This window comes from Carlito syrichta, unplaced genomic scaffold (assembly GCF_000164805.1).
Source record: "Carlito syrichta isolate Samal-C Ts95f unplaced genomic scaffold, Tarsius_syrichta-2.0.1 Scaffold305685, whole genome shotgun sequence".
In the NCBI taxonomy this organism is placed as follows: domain Eukaryota; kingdom Metazoa; phylum Chordata; class Mammalia; order Primates; family Tarsiidae; genus Carlito; species Carlito syrichta.
The window spans coordinates 224,676-241,879 of NW_007249781.1; the positions used below are offsets into that span (position 1 = coordinate 224,676).

A 17,204-nucleotide genomic window follows, 5' to 3' on the forward strand; every position below is an offset into this window, starting at 1 on the left:
CCATTCTAAAGGACTGAGTCCCTTTTTGGCCAAACCAAAGACTAACTCTCTAGGTCAAAGAAGTGATAAAGGCTAAGAGAAAGCCATTAAGAATACAATAGTTTTAAAAAACAAAATAATTATCCTAAAATATAACCATAAACAGACATGCATAAACATACGTAAAACAGTTTCTGGTAAGAATTATTAGTTTTGGTGTTAGCCAGGCTACCAACATCAAGCTTGAGGGAGCTGGGAACAGCACGTCTAATTCTAACAGGCAAATGTATTTGGGGAGGTTGGAAGGAACCATGTAATTTCACTGAATAAAATTAAAGATTGGCAATCTCACTGAAGATCTTTTCCTCAAGAAAAATGACACTGATCAGATAAATTAAGAGAGATTACTTCCGTTCCCAAGACTCCCACTTGAAGGTTCAGTTAGCATTTGTCTATGTATTGAGAAACAGAAACTTTAATATGCCAACTGGAGACCAGCAGCGGTGACTGCATGGCTCCATAATCAAAATGCAAATATTTGACAAAACTGTGTTTCATCCCTAAAATTCAATTTGTGCCCAATTCTTAGGGCTCATTATATGTGTGCAAGGCATAGATGGGTAAGGCGGTGCATAAAGCATTGTGCTTCCCGTGGTGATAAACTCAATAGAAACACAACTGTGAAACCATTTATTCACTTGTTTACCATCTTTTGTCTCACTGAAGTTCAAGCTTCTTCAGTGCAGCAACCTTGTCTGACTCTTCATGGCTGCATTCCTCGAGCTTAAAACAATGTTAGAATGCTAGATTTCTCCTTTAACTGTCCAAGATGCCAAGAGAAAAGATGGCCAAAGAGAAAAAGGTGGCACTGACTCCTGTTGCTGTGAAGAAGCAGGAGGCCAGGAAGGTAGTAAATCCCTTGTTTGAGAAAAGGCCTAAGAATTTTAGTACTGGATGGGACATGTAGCAGCAAAGGGACCTCACCCACTTTGTCAAATGGCCCCACCGCACTGGTTGCAGTGGCAAAGAGCTACCCTCTACATGTGCCTGAAGTGCCTTCTGTGATTACCTTGTTCATCTAGGCCTCAGACCATCAAACAGCTACTTAACTACTTAAGCTGGCCCACAAGTACAGACCAGAGACAAAGCAAGGAAAGAAGTAGAGACTGATGGCCCAGGCTGAGAAGAAAACTGCCGACAAAGGGGATGTCTTCACTAAGAGGCCACTTGTCCTTTGAGGAGAGATTAATACTGTAACACCTTGGTAAAGAACTGGTTGACTTCTTACCAGCCCTATGTTGTGAGAAAAGGATTCCCTACTGTATTATCAAAGGGAAGGCAAGACCGGACCTTCTAGTCCACAGAAAGACCTATACCACTGTCACCTCACACAGGGTAACTCTGAAGCCAAAGGAGCTCTGGCTAAGCTGGTGGAAGCTATCAGGAAAAATGATAACAACAGGTATAGTGAGATCCACCATCACTGAGGAGGTGCCATCCTGGGTCCAAAACCTGTGGCTCACATTGCCAAGCTGGAAAAGGCAAAGGCTAAAGAACTTACCACTAAAGTGGGTTAAATGTACACTGTTGAGTTTTCTGCACATAAAACCGATAAAAATTATTCTTCTAACAAAACAAAACAATGCTCATATAATAGGTGCTCAATAGATATCTGCGGCATGAATGAAGTCCCACTGAAGTCCCACCACCAAATTTGTCCTCGAAACAAAAGTCTCAGGGCTTAATTTTCCCTAGTTAAATTCATCAAAGTCATGGCTAATCTCACCAAATATTAATCTGATCCAAGTTCATAGCTCCTGAAAGAGATGGGTCTACCAATCCTTTGTTTCTACCTTTGCTAAATTAATATTCAATAACTGTCTCATCAGCAACCAGATCAGAATTTGCCCTGGATTTCCATCTGTCTACTGAGTAGTTCCAACTTCTACGTTAGTATCTAATCACTCCATAATTTGGCCAGAATACTTCTCTGGTATGCCTCCTATTCCTTTTAGGCACCCAGAAATGTCGAACACCATTCTGCAAATTAGTGTCTTGCTTCCACTGGTCTCTGTGGTTTACTAAATTGCCTCTTCTCCTGTATAGAGGGTTGAATAATGTCCCCAGAAACTTACGTTCACCTGGAACTTCAGAATGTGACATTTTTGGGACATGGGGGGTTTTTGCAGATGCAATTAGTTAAGATGAGGCCATACTGGATTAGTGTGAGCCTTAAATCAAATATCTGGTGTTCTTATAAGGAGAAAAAAAGGCACAAAGACACACACACGGGGAGGAAGTCTACGTAAAGATGGAGACACAGATAGGACTGACGCAGCTACAAGCCAAAGATGCAAAGAAGCCCCAGGAGTCATCAGGAGCTAGGAAGAGGAAAAGAAGAATTCTTCTCTTGAGACTTCAGTGGGAACATAGCCCTGCCGATATGTTGATTTCAGATTTCCAGCCCCCAGAACTGTGAAAGAATACATTTTGGTTGTTTTATGTCACCCAGTCTGGTGGTCATTTGTTACAGTAGCCCTAAGAAACTAATCTACCCTGCCTCAAGCCTTCTCTGCCTGTTGAAATGTTATCATGGTTCAGTTTGAAAGCCACCCCTCTCTGCCACATTTCTCTACCATAAACAGAAATACATCTCCTAGATACCACCACTCACTGTCTTATATCTAACATGCATACCTTTATCTCCTTGAGGAAGGCAGGTACTAGGTCTTATAGACCCCATTTTGCCCAAAGAACCAAGCACAGTGTGGCATGTTACAAGCAAATAATGAATGTTTGCTGAATGCATGAATAAACATCATGCTTTCTTTTGTCATGGTCACCAAAATCCCTGATTAGTTCTCATTCAGATATCCAGTAAGTGAAATGGATTTTCCTTGTTCTTCGCTCTACTTAATGAGCGGGGGAACCCCAAACTACTAGAATTTATTTGCAAAAAATTGTGCACTTATTCTTACATGTTTAAACTTCACTTTAAAAGGACTTTCCACTTGATGCAATACAGACATGTGTTTTTCACTGTTCAAAACAGTTTTTGAATGGGTCAATTTTGATGCCATTTAGTGCTTCTGTTTTTTTGTTTCACCTCTTCCACATCGGCAAAACGTTTCCCTTTGAGAACTTTTTTCATCTGGGGAAACAAAAAAGTCCCTCAGGGTGACATTGGGTGAATAGGGAGGGTAGGGCATGGGGGTCATGCCATTTTTGGTCAAAAACTGCTGAATACTCAGCATAGTGTGAAGAGGTGCATTCATAAATCACCCATCATGAAATGGGGAAATACATGAAAAGAATCTCCAAAAAAAATTCACTGAAGCTGAACACAGTCTCTCACAACAATACTAGCTGGTACACTGATGCCCATGGGTTCCTAGAACACTTACTTAGAGGGGGAAGCTTGTATCACAATAGGCCCACCCTCTAAAAAATAATTCAATTTTTTGGGGGTCCCTCCTCGTAAATATATTAATTTGTCCAAAGAGCATGAAAACTCTATTCTTGCCAATAGTAGCTCTGTCTCAGGTCCAATTCAAAAGTTATTTTTCTTGTTTTTCATCCCAAGTATTTTGATTAACTGAGGTCTTAGAAAGATCTCGTACTGTAGGCCCTAGAGATGAAAGATGTTTATTCGTGCACAGAGCAGGAAGAGGACAGGTGCAGAGGGAGTCATGTCTTGTTACTTTGAGGTCAGCACCAACTCAAAATTACAAGGCAGACACCCAACGCCGTTTGTTGAGTTGTCAAGACCAGTTTTCCCCTGAGTTGCCATTTTGAGTGGAGGTGAACACCAACACCAGGCCAGAATACAGACGGCAGACATACTGTCCTGAAGCATTCTGCTGTTTGTGGACCAAAGGTCCTTGTCTCTGACCTACAGTCCCACAGACAATTCTATCCTTGGACCCACCTGCCATAGCCACTAGGACACTCAGGTGAGTGTTCCCAAGGGTAAGATAGTGATGCTTGGTGGTTAAAGGTAAGGGCTTTGAGTCAGAAAAGTATAAGTTCACATCCCTGATGGGTTATGTATTAGTGATTTGACCTTGTTCAAGTTGTTCAGCCTTTCTGAATGTGTTCCTTATCAGCGGGAATAATAGTCACCCATAACGAGGTTTTGTGAGAATTCTATAAAATGACATACTGCAAAGCACTTAGTACAGTGTCTGCTAATAGTAATAGCAACCATCGTTGTTGTTATTAATATTGTTATTATTACTGTCAATCCTCAAACGCTCATGTGCATTTCAGATTGGTGCTTTCTGACTGACGAGGTCTCAAAAATTATCCCCATAAGTAAACAGAAGACACTATACATTTACCTGTATGTGGTGAGACATAAGATCAAAGGACTGAGGTTGACTCACAGTTTGACTGCTTACCAGCTGGGTGACTCTGGTTAAGTAACTCCAACTCTCATAGACTCTCTGGAACTTACTATTGTATTTTTGGCGGGCACAGTATGTACTACATCATATGTCCTTTCAGGAAAACCCACTGGTCAAATTCCTTTAGGCTTCAGTGTCTAAGATTCCTAGAAATTTCCTGAACTGCATTTCAAGAAGGCCTAACAAGCACTCTAAATCCAATTGCTTCTGCTTTCTTTCCTCTAATGGTAAGTAGGAATCCCAGGGCCAAATCAGCAGCCCACTGAATCAGCCCCAACTCGAAATGACAAGGCAGGCACCCAACCCTGTCTTTTGACTTAGTCAAGATCAGCCTTCACTGAGCTGCCATTTTGCGTGGAGATGGACATCAATACCCTGCCAGGACACAGATGGCAGACATGTAGTCCTGAAGCACCTCCTGATATCCACCGGATGTCTAAGCTCTTGGTTGGCGTTTTTATACTTACAGGTGAACTTTCTACTGGTTTCCCCTTTTTGCATTTGCCCCCATTTCCTCATTTTTTTTAATCCTATAATTCTGCACAAATGTCTTTAAGATACTTTAAATACTTTGTGAAATGAAGTAGACTGCAAATAAATATACTAAATTTAAAAATGAATGCAGGCTAAGTGTGATGGCCTATAATCCCAGCACTTTGGGAGGCTGAGGTGAGAGGACTGCTTGAGTTAGGGATTCAAGATCAGTCTAGGAAACTTGGTGAGACCTTGTCTCTACAAGGAATCAGAAAATTAGCTGGGCATGGTGGCACGCACCTATAGTCCCAGCTACTTGGAAGGCTGAGGTAGAAGCATGAGCCCAGGTGGTCAAGGCTGCAGTGACTGTGAGTGAGCCACTGCCTGGGTGACAGAATGAGATCCCGACTCAAAAAAATAATTAATAAATAAAACGAATACAGTCTTTCTCAAACTCAAGTTTCACATACACAAACAGGAAAACAAGTAACACTATACTCAACAATGTAGTTGGGAGACAAAGTGACTTTGTGTGTGTAAGCAGCACTTTTCAGGTAGAGAAGATTATGGGACTGTTTGTGGCCTCAGTGTTTAATCTCCCTTGGCCTCCTCCTTTCTCATGTTCTCTGCTCGGGGAGGGAAAGTCATTGAGCTCATTAGGCATCAAAGCTCTGATCCCGCCAGGCAGCAATATGGGAAAAGAAGGGAACCAACCATGGAAAGTGAGGACTTACCATTTCTGTTCGCTCGGCAGCAGCCCGACTGATGGCCTCTACCCAAGCTGTGACGGGGCACAGAGCCACCACAACACATGGGCTGGGGGACCGGAAGCCAGGTAACTGAGGCGGAACACCAGGCAGGACCACTTGGGCCAAGAATTCCTGCCTAAATGTTCCTACGCTGCTTCTCCCAGCTTACAGGTGGACGCCCTAGCCAGCAACGATCTCACGTCTCATTAGAGTGCAGTGGGAAGGAGGGGAATCTGAGTGTGTTCAATGTCCGGCCTTCTATAGAGTCTGCATGGATATGAGTGACTACGTCACAAATATTGGTCAACGCCAATGGCTCAAGGGAAAAGTGACGGACACTGTAAATGCCCACAAAGTACTCAGCATATCACAGTGAGTGACATCTCAGCAGGACAGCAGATGATACTCATTGCTTTTGAAGCATATGTGGCAAATACTGAAAAGCTTTCTAAGGTTCGAGGCAAAGGAAGGATGATGGAAAGGAAGGAAAGAAAAGAAGGGAGGGAGTGGAGGAATGAAGGAGAGATGGAAAGATCAGAAGAAGCAGTCATTAGGATTGGCAATGGGTATTCTAGTCATCTTTTTCCATCTACCTGAGACTTGAATCTTCTCAGGACAGAGCAGGACCTACATAAACTTATTTTTCCTTCTAATGCAGAGGAATCCCGTTGTTTAACAATGTTTTAATAGGCCAGGAATAAACTCAACTCAAAGAAAGACTAAAGTGGACTTAAAAGAAGTATTGCTGTTTATCAGCAGGAATGAACATTTATGGAACACCCATTATGCAGTCATTATGGAATACTACTGGACACATTACCCATGATCTCGTAGGTATAATCATTCTCTTTTAAGAATGAGAAGCAACACAGAGTAGGCTTTAAAGCCAGAATTTAAATCCAAATCACATGCATTTTTCGAATACATATTAGAATATATATTATGCATTATTACTAAAAACATATGTGACAGATAATATTATTAGGATATAGAATATATATTATTTTTAAAAATTCTCTTTCCTCATCCACTTTAAGGACATTCTACATTCTGCTTTGAAAATCATCATTTTGGTCTTCTTAAAAGCATTGCTTACGACCACACAGATCCTTACATTGCACATTTGTTTTCACCCACCCACTTTGCTTCTCATTCACTCCTTTACACATTCTACATGAGGTTGTGGGTGGCAGAGGACTCAAAATGTACAAATTCCCCCTGCTGGGAAGCCCTACAGGAGTGTCTGTTGCAGAGTCCATCACCTTTGCCTCCTTCCAGGAGGAGGACATCCTACCAGCAGGAAGGTGTTTTTATCTTGTTGGCTGTCACTGTGGTTATCACCGTGGTTTCTTGCCTGGAGACAAGGTGAGGAGCAAGAAACCAGAGTACCGATGCTGCTGCCATCTTGAGATAGCATCCCTAGAAGGCCACCCATGTTGCCCTCCCTACTGCACCCAAGAGAACCTAGTTAGGAAGGTTACCTCGGTGCAGCACGATGTGATCAATCATGTTGCGCTTGTATTTGGTGTGATAGAGGCAGAGAGGACAGCGAAGATCTTTGGGGCCTTCCTCAGGAACCGCCGAATGTCCAGCTTCCACGTGCATAGTAAAAGCAGATCTGGGAGAGAGGGTGGGGAGAGAAGAAATGAGTGTGACTGGGGTCATAGCATTTACACGGCTCCTGCTAGCAAACCCATTACAGGTATCCAAGTGTGGCTCTCCCACTGAAGGGACTAAAAAGAAATCTGGTAACCATGTCTGCTGACTACAAGTTCCTTAGTCACTCAACTGATAACTGGACATTGTCAAATGGTGATAATGTCTTTCTGGACATTTTGCCACTTAGCTAGGTTCAAGGTTTAGTTTGAAAAGAAATAAATTCCCCAAACAACTTATTTTCAAAAATTATAAATTGCTTGCTAAAAGTATGAAAACAAAATCCTCAAGAGGAACGATTTTTCATCATGCTTGGGAGGTGAGGGACTATATTAAAGCTAGGCCGACTTACAAACTGCCTACATGATTCTTCACAGGCAACGGGGGAGGGCAAGTTGTTTAGGAAGACAATCATCATAATTGACGATTAGGTAAACTAAACTTGGAGTTGTACCAGCTTGAGGGCGGAATGGAACCGTTGTCTCTTTCTCCATCCTTTTCCAATCCTCAACATTTACAAAGCTTTAAATGCCTCATAAAAATGAATGAAGCCAAGAATTTAGTGGGCAAGGACCCCTTCTTATGAACTCCAGTGCTGCTTTCTGGAGAAAGGTGTACATCTGTCAGTTGGCCATTGTTATCTGGGTCCTTTAGCTGTCTCTCAGTTCTAAATCACAAACATATTTATCTGAAAAAATAACTGGAGCAAATTAATAGAAATATAACACATTTTCCATCAAATCCCATCAACAAAGATGCTGGTGGGAACAAGATTTGTTCTTCCAATTCATCTTTTTCTTTGAACATGAAGCCTAATTTCCACAGCCTCTCTGTGTGAAGTCTCTATTAAAGTAGTCTAAGGCTCAACCTTGATTGCAATAGGAGTAGATAATAATAGCTTTATATCTGTAATATAATATCTAATGTTATATTATTATAACAGCTTTCTACCTACAATATTATAACACTTATTAGTGTTTGCTTTGTGCCAGGAACTACTGTAAGCACTTCAGATACACTGGTTCATTTACTGCTCACAAGAGCCCTATGGCAGTAGTCCCCAACCTTTTTGGCATTAGGGACTAGTTTTGTAGAAGACAATTTTTCCATGGACCAGTGGGATGGGGATGGTTTTGGGATAATTCAAGTGCATAACATTTATTGGGTACTTTATTTCTATTATTATTACATCATAACATATAATGAAATAATTACATAACTCACCATAAAAAAAAAAAGAGGCACGTACAGAAGTGGTAAATATAATGAGTGGGCCACACATAGACTAAAATAAGTGTCAGATTTTGACTTTAAAGCCTGCCACCAGATGCAACTATACAAGTGCAGCATATTGACTTGCTTGCCACTCACTGATTGGGTTTTGATATAAGTCTGCAAGCCATTGATTTATTATGGCCTCTGTGCAGTCAAACCTCACTGCTAATGTTAATCTGTATTTGCAGCTGCTCCCCAGCACTAGCATCACCACCTCAGCTCCATCCTCAGATCATCAGGCATTCAATTCTCATGAGGAGTGCAACCTAGATCCCTCTCATGTGCAATTCACACAATAGGGTTCATGCTCCTGTGAGAATCTAATGCCGCCACTGATCTGACAGAAAGTGGAGCTCAGGTGGTAATGTGAGCAATAGTGAATGGCTATAAATACAGATGAAGCTTTGCTCGCTTGTCTGCTGTTCACCTCCTGCTGTGTGGCCCAGTTCCTAACAAGTCACTGACTTACACTGGTCTGTGGCCCAGGGTATGGGAACCCCTGTCCTGTGGGGTAGTAACTGTTATTATCACTTAACTATTATTATCTCCTTATTTTAAAGATAAGGAAATGGACATAGAAAGGCTAAGTGACTTGCCCATAATCACACAGCCAATAAGTGGCAAAGCTGGGATTCAAACCCAAGCAGTCAAGCTCTACACTCTACATCTGTAACCACTAAATGCTATCTCACAGGAGATTAAATCACAGGAGTTTAGATTACATCTTAAGAAGCATTCCATTCTTTAACTGAATTTACCAATTTTGTCATATTCAAAAGCAAGTGTGACTTTGGATTATCTTTTTCTAGATGGGAACAATCTTTCTAGGATTGCTCAAGTCCAGTCTTGGCAGTGCTGGAGTCTTGTTTCTCTATATGTTTTTCAACACTCTGATTTTAAGAAATAAGAATATTCTACAAAAGGAGCAGAGAAGATACTGTTGCTGGATGTTTTCTCCTGACTTATACTTTGTTTCCAAAAACCACAATTTTTTCCTCAAAGATTATAAAAAAGAGACCAATTTTTCTCCCAAGAGAAGACATTAACTGTTCCATGCACTGGGCCAGGGAAACCCTTGGCTACTATCTCACACTGCTTGGGAGCCCATTTGTTCTGATTTTTAAATTCATTTGCTCTGATATAGTCTTCATGCCGTCAACACACCCCAAAGCAGTCTTCTGCAACTAGCCTCCTTTCGTGAAGACTGGACTCAACACCTACATTATCTTGTGGACAGGGCCTCCTATGAGCTCTAGGTAGGAAAGCACAGGGAAGCATGCAGTGAGGGGAGGAGTAGGGGCAGTCACTTTTTTTTTTACAGCTGTTCATTATGCCGCTTACTTAAAGCCTGTGTAAAAGGAGCAATCTTTGCACTTGAATAGCTTCTTCCCCCCATGCTTGTCCCGATAATGGCGCCTGATACTCTGGATGTAGCCAGAGGAGAATTCACAGAATTCGCAGTGAAGAACAGCTTCGGCTTTCGGCTCAGTGCCAGCAGCGGCCCCAGAAAGAGGCACAGGGCTAACACGGCTGTTGTTCCTTGCCAGGGCAGCTGACTGATAGTGATTCAACTGCTGCTGAACATCTGGGGGCTCCGAGTATGATGAATCTGTGAAGAGATGGGGAAAATGACCCAGAGAATACAGTAGATGTTTGACACCTGACAACCCCTGACATCAGGTTTTGAGTCCCTCAGCTTTACTGAGGTATAATCAACAAATAAAAATGGTATACATTTAGGGTGTATAGCATGATGACTTGATACATGTATATATTGTAAAATGATTATCACAATCAGTTTAATTAACATATCCATCATCTCATACAGTTACTGTTTTTTATGCATAGTGACACATGCAAGATCTCCTCTCTTGCCAAATTTCAAGTAAACAAACAGTATCATTAACCACAGTCATACTCTAGATATTAGATTCCCTGAAAGTTTGTATCCTTTGACCAACATCACTCCATTGGTGTTGGGTTTTTGTTTTTTTCCTAGGGGGATGACTATGATTCTATATTTTGTCTTCATTTATATTCTACAGATCTAGGAATGCTTGGAGGGAAGAAGTGTCATCTCTTTCGATCTGAATTTGAGGGTGCATGGCATTTAAAAATAGAATTTGGAGGTTAAAGGTTTCAAAGTGAAGGAAGAAAGTAAGCTATTTTCTAAAGGAAATTGTAGTGTGGCAACAGGTTGCCACAGAATACCCATTTTTGCAGGTGAGATAAATAAACCTGCATAATGTACACAGAAGTCTATACAAGAAATCAAAGTAGATGATGCAGTATCTCCTCTTTTGCAGCCCAGATTTATTCAAGTCAACCAAATTTTTAAAAAATTGGTCTTCAACTAAAATGTTCAAGCACAAGCCACTCACACAAATATAAAAATGTTATATGCCTTCACAGTCAAGTAATTTAAATTTTAAAATATAAAAATCCGATAGTGTTTTCCTGGAATGGATGTTTAAAGCTTAGTCAGCATTAAGATGGAGATTTATTCATAAATCCCATTAAAATGAAATTCCAAACAAGTTTCCTTGAAAGGTATTTTAAAGTTTGCGATTCTGGGGAAAATGTCGGAAATGACAGGCACAAATCTTAACCCTGAGAGGCTTCAATGGCATGTGGTAAAGAAATCTGATCTAGGTGGGAGGAGGGGAAGTCTCAGAGTTTCTTTTTTAAATAAAGAACAGAAAAGAAAAGAAAAAAAGTAAAAAAAAAAAAGAGAGAGAAAGAGAAAGTGAAAGAAAGGTCTTGAACCTTTTCCCAACACGCTGCTCTGAATTTCGAGGTTAGGAATGCAACAACATTGTCCTGTATAACCTACAGCTGCCTATGAATGACACAAATGAAGTCCATGAATACCACACAGATGAATTTCAGTGTAACTTTCCTTGAAAAGAAAACAAAGGGCTCTTTTCTTAAGCCTTTCAAAAAGCAGGGGGAAAGGGGATAGAAACTGTACAAGCCTCCTCCTGATTTGATGGACACTTAATTTTCCAAAGCATAATTCCCCGAGGCAGGACATGGAGGAATTCTGTAAAACCCATATTTGATGAAACCAGTACCATCCATCCCGTCATCCCTTCAAAAAGAAAAACAAAAGCAGAACAGCCTCCCTGATTGTGGGGCCACCGCCTGTCTTCAAAATACGAAAATATCTTCCCTTCTTGTTCTCCTCCCCCACCCTCCTCAATTCATATTCCTCAAGATTGAGAAAGCTCCCTTTGGAAATTGTAAACAAACCTGCCACACAAAAAAATAAAACAAAAGGAAACTTGAACAATCTCTCCAAGCCTCCATAGGTTCATTACCAGGTGTAAACTGAAGACAAAGGGAGAAAGGAATGACAACTGAATTCATTTTACCCAGTTCTTTTATCTCCTTTTTCTTTATTCCTCTACCCTAGCTGATGAACCCACTCAGGATCACAATAATGCAATTGTCAACTTCTCATTCTTTCCTTCAATAGCAGGTTTGTTTACCATTTCATGGATTGTTCAAGATGTTTTCTATTTAGGCCCTCAAGACTAGTTTCTGCTTAAAACACACACACAGTGAGCACAAAACACATTCCACCTCTCTTGTCAACACAGTCTTGAGCTGCAAGTTGAGAGTACTGCCAGCCAGTATCCCTGGACAGTAGCATTGGTCCTAGCTTGTACTCTGAGCTCTACAGAATGGAAATTCTGTAATCATCAAGGCCAAAACCAAGTCCAGCTGCCTCTGATCTATCCACCACCCATAAATCCACCCAGAGACCAAAACAAATATCCCAAGGGATGTTTCATTTCTTAATAAGCAGCCACAGTTCCTTCCACAACATGGCATGGCCCTGAGCCTCCCAAGTGAGTCTGGATGCTGGCAGCCGTGTCAGACATCAGGCACCTGACAGCTTCAACCCCTTCACAGCATAGCTATAAAGAAATAAAAGGCTCCTAGTCAGATGTGGTGACTTTCTTCCACCCCTACTTTCCTCCCATCTCCAACTCAGCATGGGCACTAATCTCTTAGGTAGGCCCCACCATGGGAAGGGGATCTCCTTGTAGTTAACAGGTTTCTTGTCTACGATCTATTGCATATTATTTCATCCACCTCAAAAAACAAATTCTACATTTTAACTTTGGTATTTATACATTATAAAACACCTGAAGAAATAAAAATGTAAGAAGTCACAGGGAAAGCATTCCAAGAAACGAAGGCTCATCACCCTACTTAAATGGCAGTGCAAAAGGAACAGCTGTATGCATCCACACCATAAAATCCTTTTTTCCTCCTCGTTAAAATCAGATGGGCAGGTTTACTGACAAAAATAAGCAAATCCCATCACTTAGGATACATTGGTAATACCGCCCGGGTTACAACTTTTTGGGTCTTCTTAGAGCTTTACTTTCCTCTCTGCTGCCAACATATTTTTTCTATCTCTTTGGCAGTTTGTGAATAATGTAGGATTTTAGCACTTTGGGCACTAAAGTGACAAAGACGTGAGAGTGTGTATCATTCCACCGATCTTTAAAACAGCCCACTTGCTAAGCTATCTAAAATTCCAGTTTGTTCATGAAGCACAGCCTGAAGAGCAGGAAGAGGGTCGTTTTGTGCTCAGGTTAGAAAGGCAAACAGATTGTTAGCAGCGAAGGGCATGTCACATAAGTTAAAAATCATCATTAAGACTATTTTTTCTTTCATTCTGAGCTCAAGGATGGAAAAGTTAAAAATACCCCTGTGTTTGGAGAGCCAGACTTCTGGTCATGGGAAATACAGCAGCTGAGGCACACGTATGTAAATTCAGTGGGAAATTCTACACCCAGCTGCAGGTCACAGGAGTTACATCTTTATCGCCTACATGGCCAGTGGTATCTACAATAGAACCAACAGTGAGGACTAAGGTAGGCCACCTTCTCAAACAGGTCATGGCTTAGTGCCACCATACATTCCTAACCAACCAACCCTGACACATGTAGTCAGAGAAAAGAGTTTAATTCCCTAACTTGTGACTTTATTGATATACAAAGTTTCAGAAATTAACTTCCAATTTATAAGTGTAGTTATAAAATTAATGTAATTAAGTTACAGGTAGATATCCATTTTGTAAATTGTCTATCCTAAGAAAAGAATTAGATTTTGTAAAATCAGGGTCAACTAGAATTTTAGCATCGATGGCCACAGTGTCTGTAGGGTTTGGAATTTACTGGGCAGTCATAAATTAATATCACAGCTATGATGTGCAATATAATTGGGTTCTCATCTCAAATCTCAATTTTACCAATGAGATAGCTGAAGCTGAGGATGGTTGGTCAAACAGCAACTAAGATTCAGAGGCAGGATTTGAACAAAGATATGCTTGACTAAAAAGTCTGAGTCTTATGTATTAGGTATCTGTCCCCAACGGTGACCTTTAGGGTTCTGTGATATAAATCAGAGGAACCATAAAGAACATGAGTTATCTCAGCAATAAACACACAAAATAGAGGAAAGAGAGAGAGAAGGCAACAGAAAAGTTGAAATAGTTAAGAAAATCACATTAGAATAGATAAAAGTGACAAATGGAATGGAGAGAAAAACAACATAAAAGTGAATAGAAAAGAAAACACTAAAATAAGCATTTTGAAGCATGTGGAAAAAAAAAATAAGCAAAGCAAGATTCAAGGGAAATAAAAAGAAAATCACAAACTTCAAATGCTTTATAAAAACAAAACAAAAAAGAGCCCACACAGGAGACACTTCTAGAAGCACGTTGTGCAGATAAGTCCTGCAAATACCCAGAACTGGAAACCTGTCTGTTTAAATGTCATGCTTCAGTCAGAGGCTTGATAAATTGTCCTCAAATAATAACATTCGGACATTTCTCAAGAGGCATTTAACTGTGAGAAAAAAGACCACATGAGTATAAATGGGAGATGGATGCTTTTGGGGGGCTCTTGAACAGCTCAGGATTTCCAACCAGAAAAGGGCTTAATTCCAGATGAGACCTCCTAGCCCTCTCATTTGTTCATGTTTCTGGAGAAATGAGAATTTTTTTTTTGGTTTTGCAGATTCTAGCTCCCCAGAAAACCAGTTCGAGTTCTGATTTTCCGTTTTCTCCAAAAAATTAGGCAGCACAGAAACAATCACAAGAAATTTGACTTTATAAAGGCAAATGACAAAAAGGGGGACAACAAGCCTGATAGAATGAGATTTTCTTGAGTATTCACAGTTCTAATTCCACAACATTTAGTTAACATTGCCTTAGGGCCCAGTCATGTGCTGGCTCTGGGAACTCAAAGTCAAACAAGACATGAGAGGTGCCTTCTAGAAACCCATATCTATTACAGGAGAGAGCTGAGCTTATAAAAATACAGGCCTTCTTCATGTCTAGCAAACTTACTTCATTGATTGAAGGAATAAAAGAGGCAAAAAGAACCAATGAACAGTAACAGGAGAGTTTAGCTATTCTAAGATTAAGGAAGACACATGGAAGGATAAGAACCAACTGGGCAGCAAATTGTGGGAGCTGCAGAGGACAGCCCCCTTGCGCGCTCTGATACCAAAAGGAAGCCGAACCAGAGGATCAATTCTCAATTTTCTGCAGCACTGCATAGAGGGTGTGAGTGAAGGTGAAAGGGAGGAAGTACCTTGGTGTCAGCACCCACATTTAATTATATTTGAGTTGATTTTTGTGCAGATTTAGAAAAACAGGCTTGTTGGCCAGTGTGACTCAAGTACCAGAAGAAAACAAGAGACAGAATTTAGGCAAGCAAATTTTAGAGGTGGCCAAGGGGCAGATGATTAAATTATAGCCATTCATTCAGCAAATATTTATTGAGTTTCTAAGTAAATAGGAGAGACCCTGTTCTGGGATAGTAAGACTTGAGCCCTGACCTCAAGCAACTTACTACCTTAGACAGACATGTACATAATTCATCGTGACACAATGCAAAAAAAAAAAAGTTTTAATCGAGGCACCTATAAAGAGACAAAGGGAAAATCAGCAGCACTTTGTGCCTTATAGAATGAGAGAGTGAGAGAGATGGAGTGGGGATATCAAGAGAACCATGTGTCCATTAATAAATGTAACTAGTATTAATTAATGTGATTTAATGAAATCAACACTAGACATACAGAAATCTAAATGTTCAATCCACCCTACCTCCAGCCTAAGTCATACATTTTAAGAAAACTAAACAGAAATTTTAAAAAATTCATACTTTATCACAGTGAACAAAAGTGACTTAATTCCCCTAAGGCAAAGAAATGATGAGTCTGAACAGAAAAACATGTACATCAGAGGGCGGGGTAGGTTGTGTAAGGGACAATTGAAAATCTCCAAGTTCTAAAATAGCATAGAAAGTTCAAAATAATACACGGATTATTATTTTCTTCAGAAAAGCAAATTATTTAGCAACTAGAGATGGGTAGTGTTAACAACTGGAAATAGAATGCTATCTGTAGATAATTTAACCACAAATATTGTGTCCAAATAAGGGGGTTGAGGGTGGGACCCAAATCATCTGGACGTGTAGGCCACTGTTTCTAGTCTAGAAATTATAGAAAATTTGAGAAAGGCACACCAACAAAGACAAGAGAGCTGCTAAAAACATACTTTAGTTAACAACCAGAAAGCTTTTGGAATGGCATGCAACTTCTTTCATACAACTGCTAATAAACTTAGGCAAAGGACAAAAATAATCTAAGTCTTTTGTATGTGAGAGTGACCCAGGAATCTGTAGTGACCAGACAGATTTCTGCTGCAATGGGAAACCCACTTTGAGCTTTGAGATAAACTGAGTTATTCACTTAAAGTTGAAAAAGTGTTTTGAGCTTTATGTGTGATGAACTCCTCAAACCTAACACATTGAAAACTGACACCATCTTTCCCCAGACATCTTTCACTTTCTCAATGTGAGCAAATGTCCACCACTTTGTTTAGGCCCAAATTGTGAGATTCTTCCTTCAAAGCGTCATTCTTCTCCCTTTCCTGTGGCAGTACATTTAACCAGGTACCATGCCCTGGAGACATGTCTCATGACTCACTTCCACTCACTGTCCTTCCCAGTCCTGACACCCCCATCTCTTGTTCATTCAGGTGCTCTTATAACATATGGGTAACTATTAAAGCCTCCTATCTGGTCTTCCTTCCTCTAAGATATATTCTAGTTCAGCACATATAGCGCAGACAAATAACACATATCCCTTATATGATTATGGTATGATCATACCCCATGTCTCCGGCCTCACTTCTAGCTAGTTTCCAATTCCTTGCACATGCCATATATTGAATCACTGGGGGTCCTTGTTCAGAGCTACCTGTTACTCTTCTTCCTTTTTCCTGGCAAATACCTACCTATCCTTCAAAACTCAGCTGAAGTGTTACTTCCTCTGTGAAGATTTTTCCCTATATTCCAAACAGAACTGTTGCTCTGATCGCACTCATTATACCTCATATTATACTAAAAAGTCCTCTTAAGCAACCTCCATTGACAAACTTGACTGGATCAACATCTGTCACCTTAAAACATCCCAATCAAGCTGGGCTCAGTGGCTCAGCCTGTAATCCCGCGCCTTGGGAGGCTGAGGTGAGTGGATTGCCTGAGCTCGTGCGTTCGAGACCTGCCTGGGCAACTTGGCGAGACCTCATCTCTACAATAAATCAAAAATTAGCCGGGCGTGGTAGCGTGCGCCT

At 40.6% G+C, this 17,204-nt stretch overlaps 1 protein-coding gene across 3 annotated transcripts in view; it reads right to left on the reverse strand.

Moving 5' to 3' along the window:
• ZNF462 (zinc finger protein 462) overlaps positions 1-17,204 on the reverse strand; it is a 143,622-nt gene that overhangs the window by 29,817 nt on the left and 96,601 nt on the right. For all 3 annotated transcript variants that reach the window (XM_021714601.1, XM_008062285.2, XM_021714600.1), the window contains exons 8-9: positions 9,881-10,148; positions 7,090-7,226 (exon numbers count right to left, since the gene is read on the reverse strand). In XM_021714601.1, the coding sequence (XP_021570276.1) occupies positions 7,090-7,226; positions 9,881-10,148 (405 nt within the window). The remainder of the gene's footprint in view (positions 1-7,089; positions 7,227-9,880; positions 10,149-17,204) is intronic.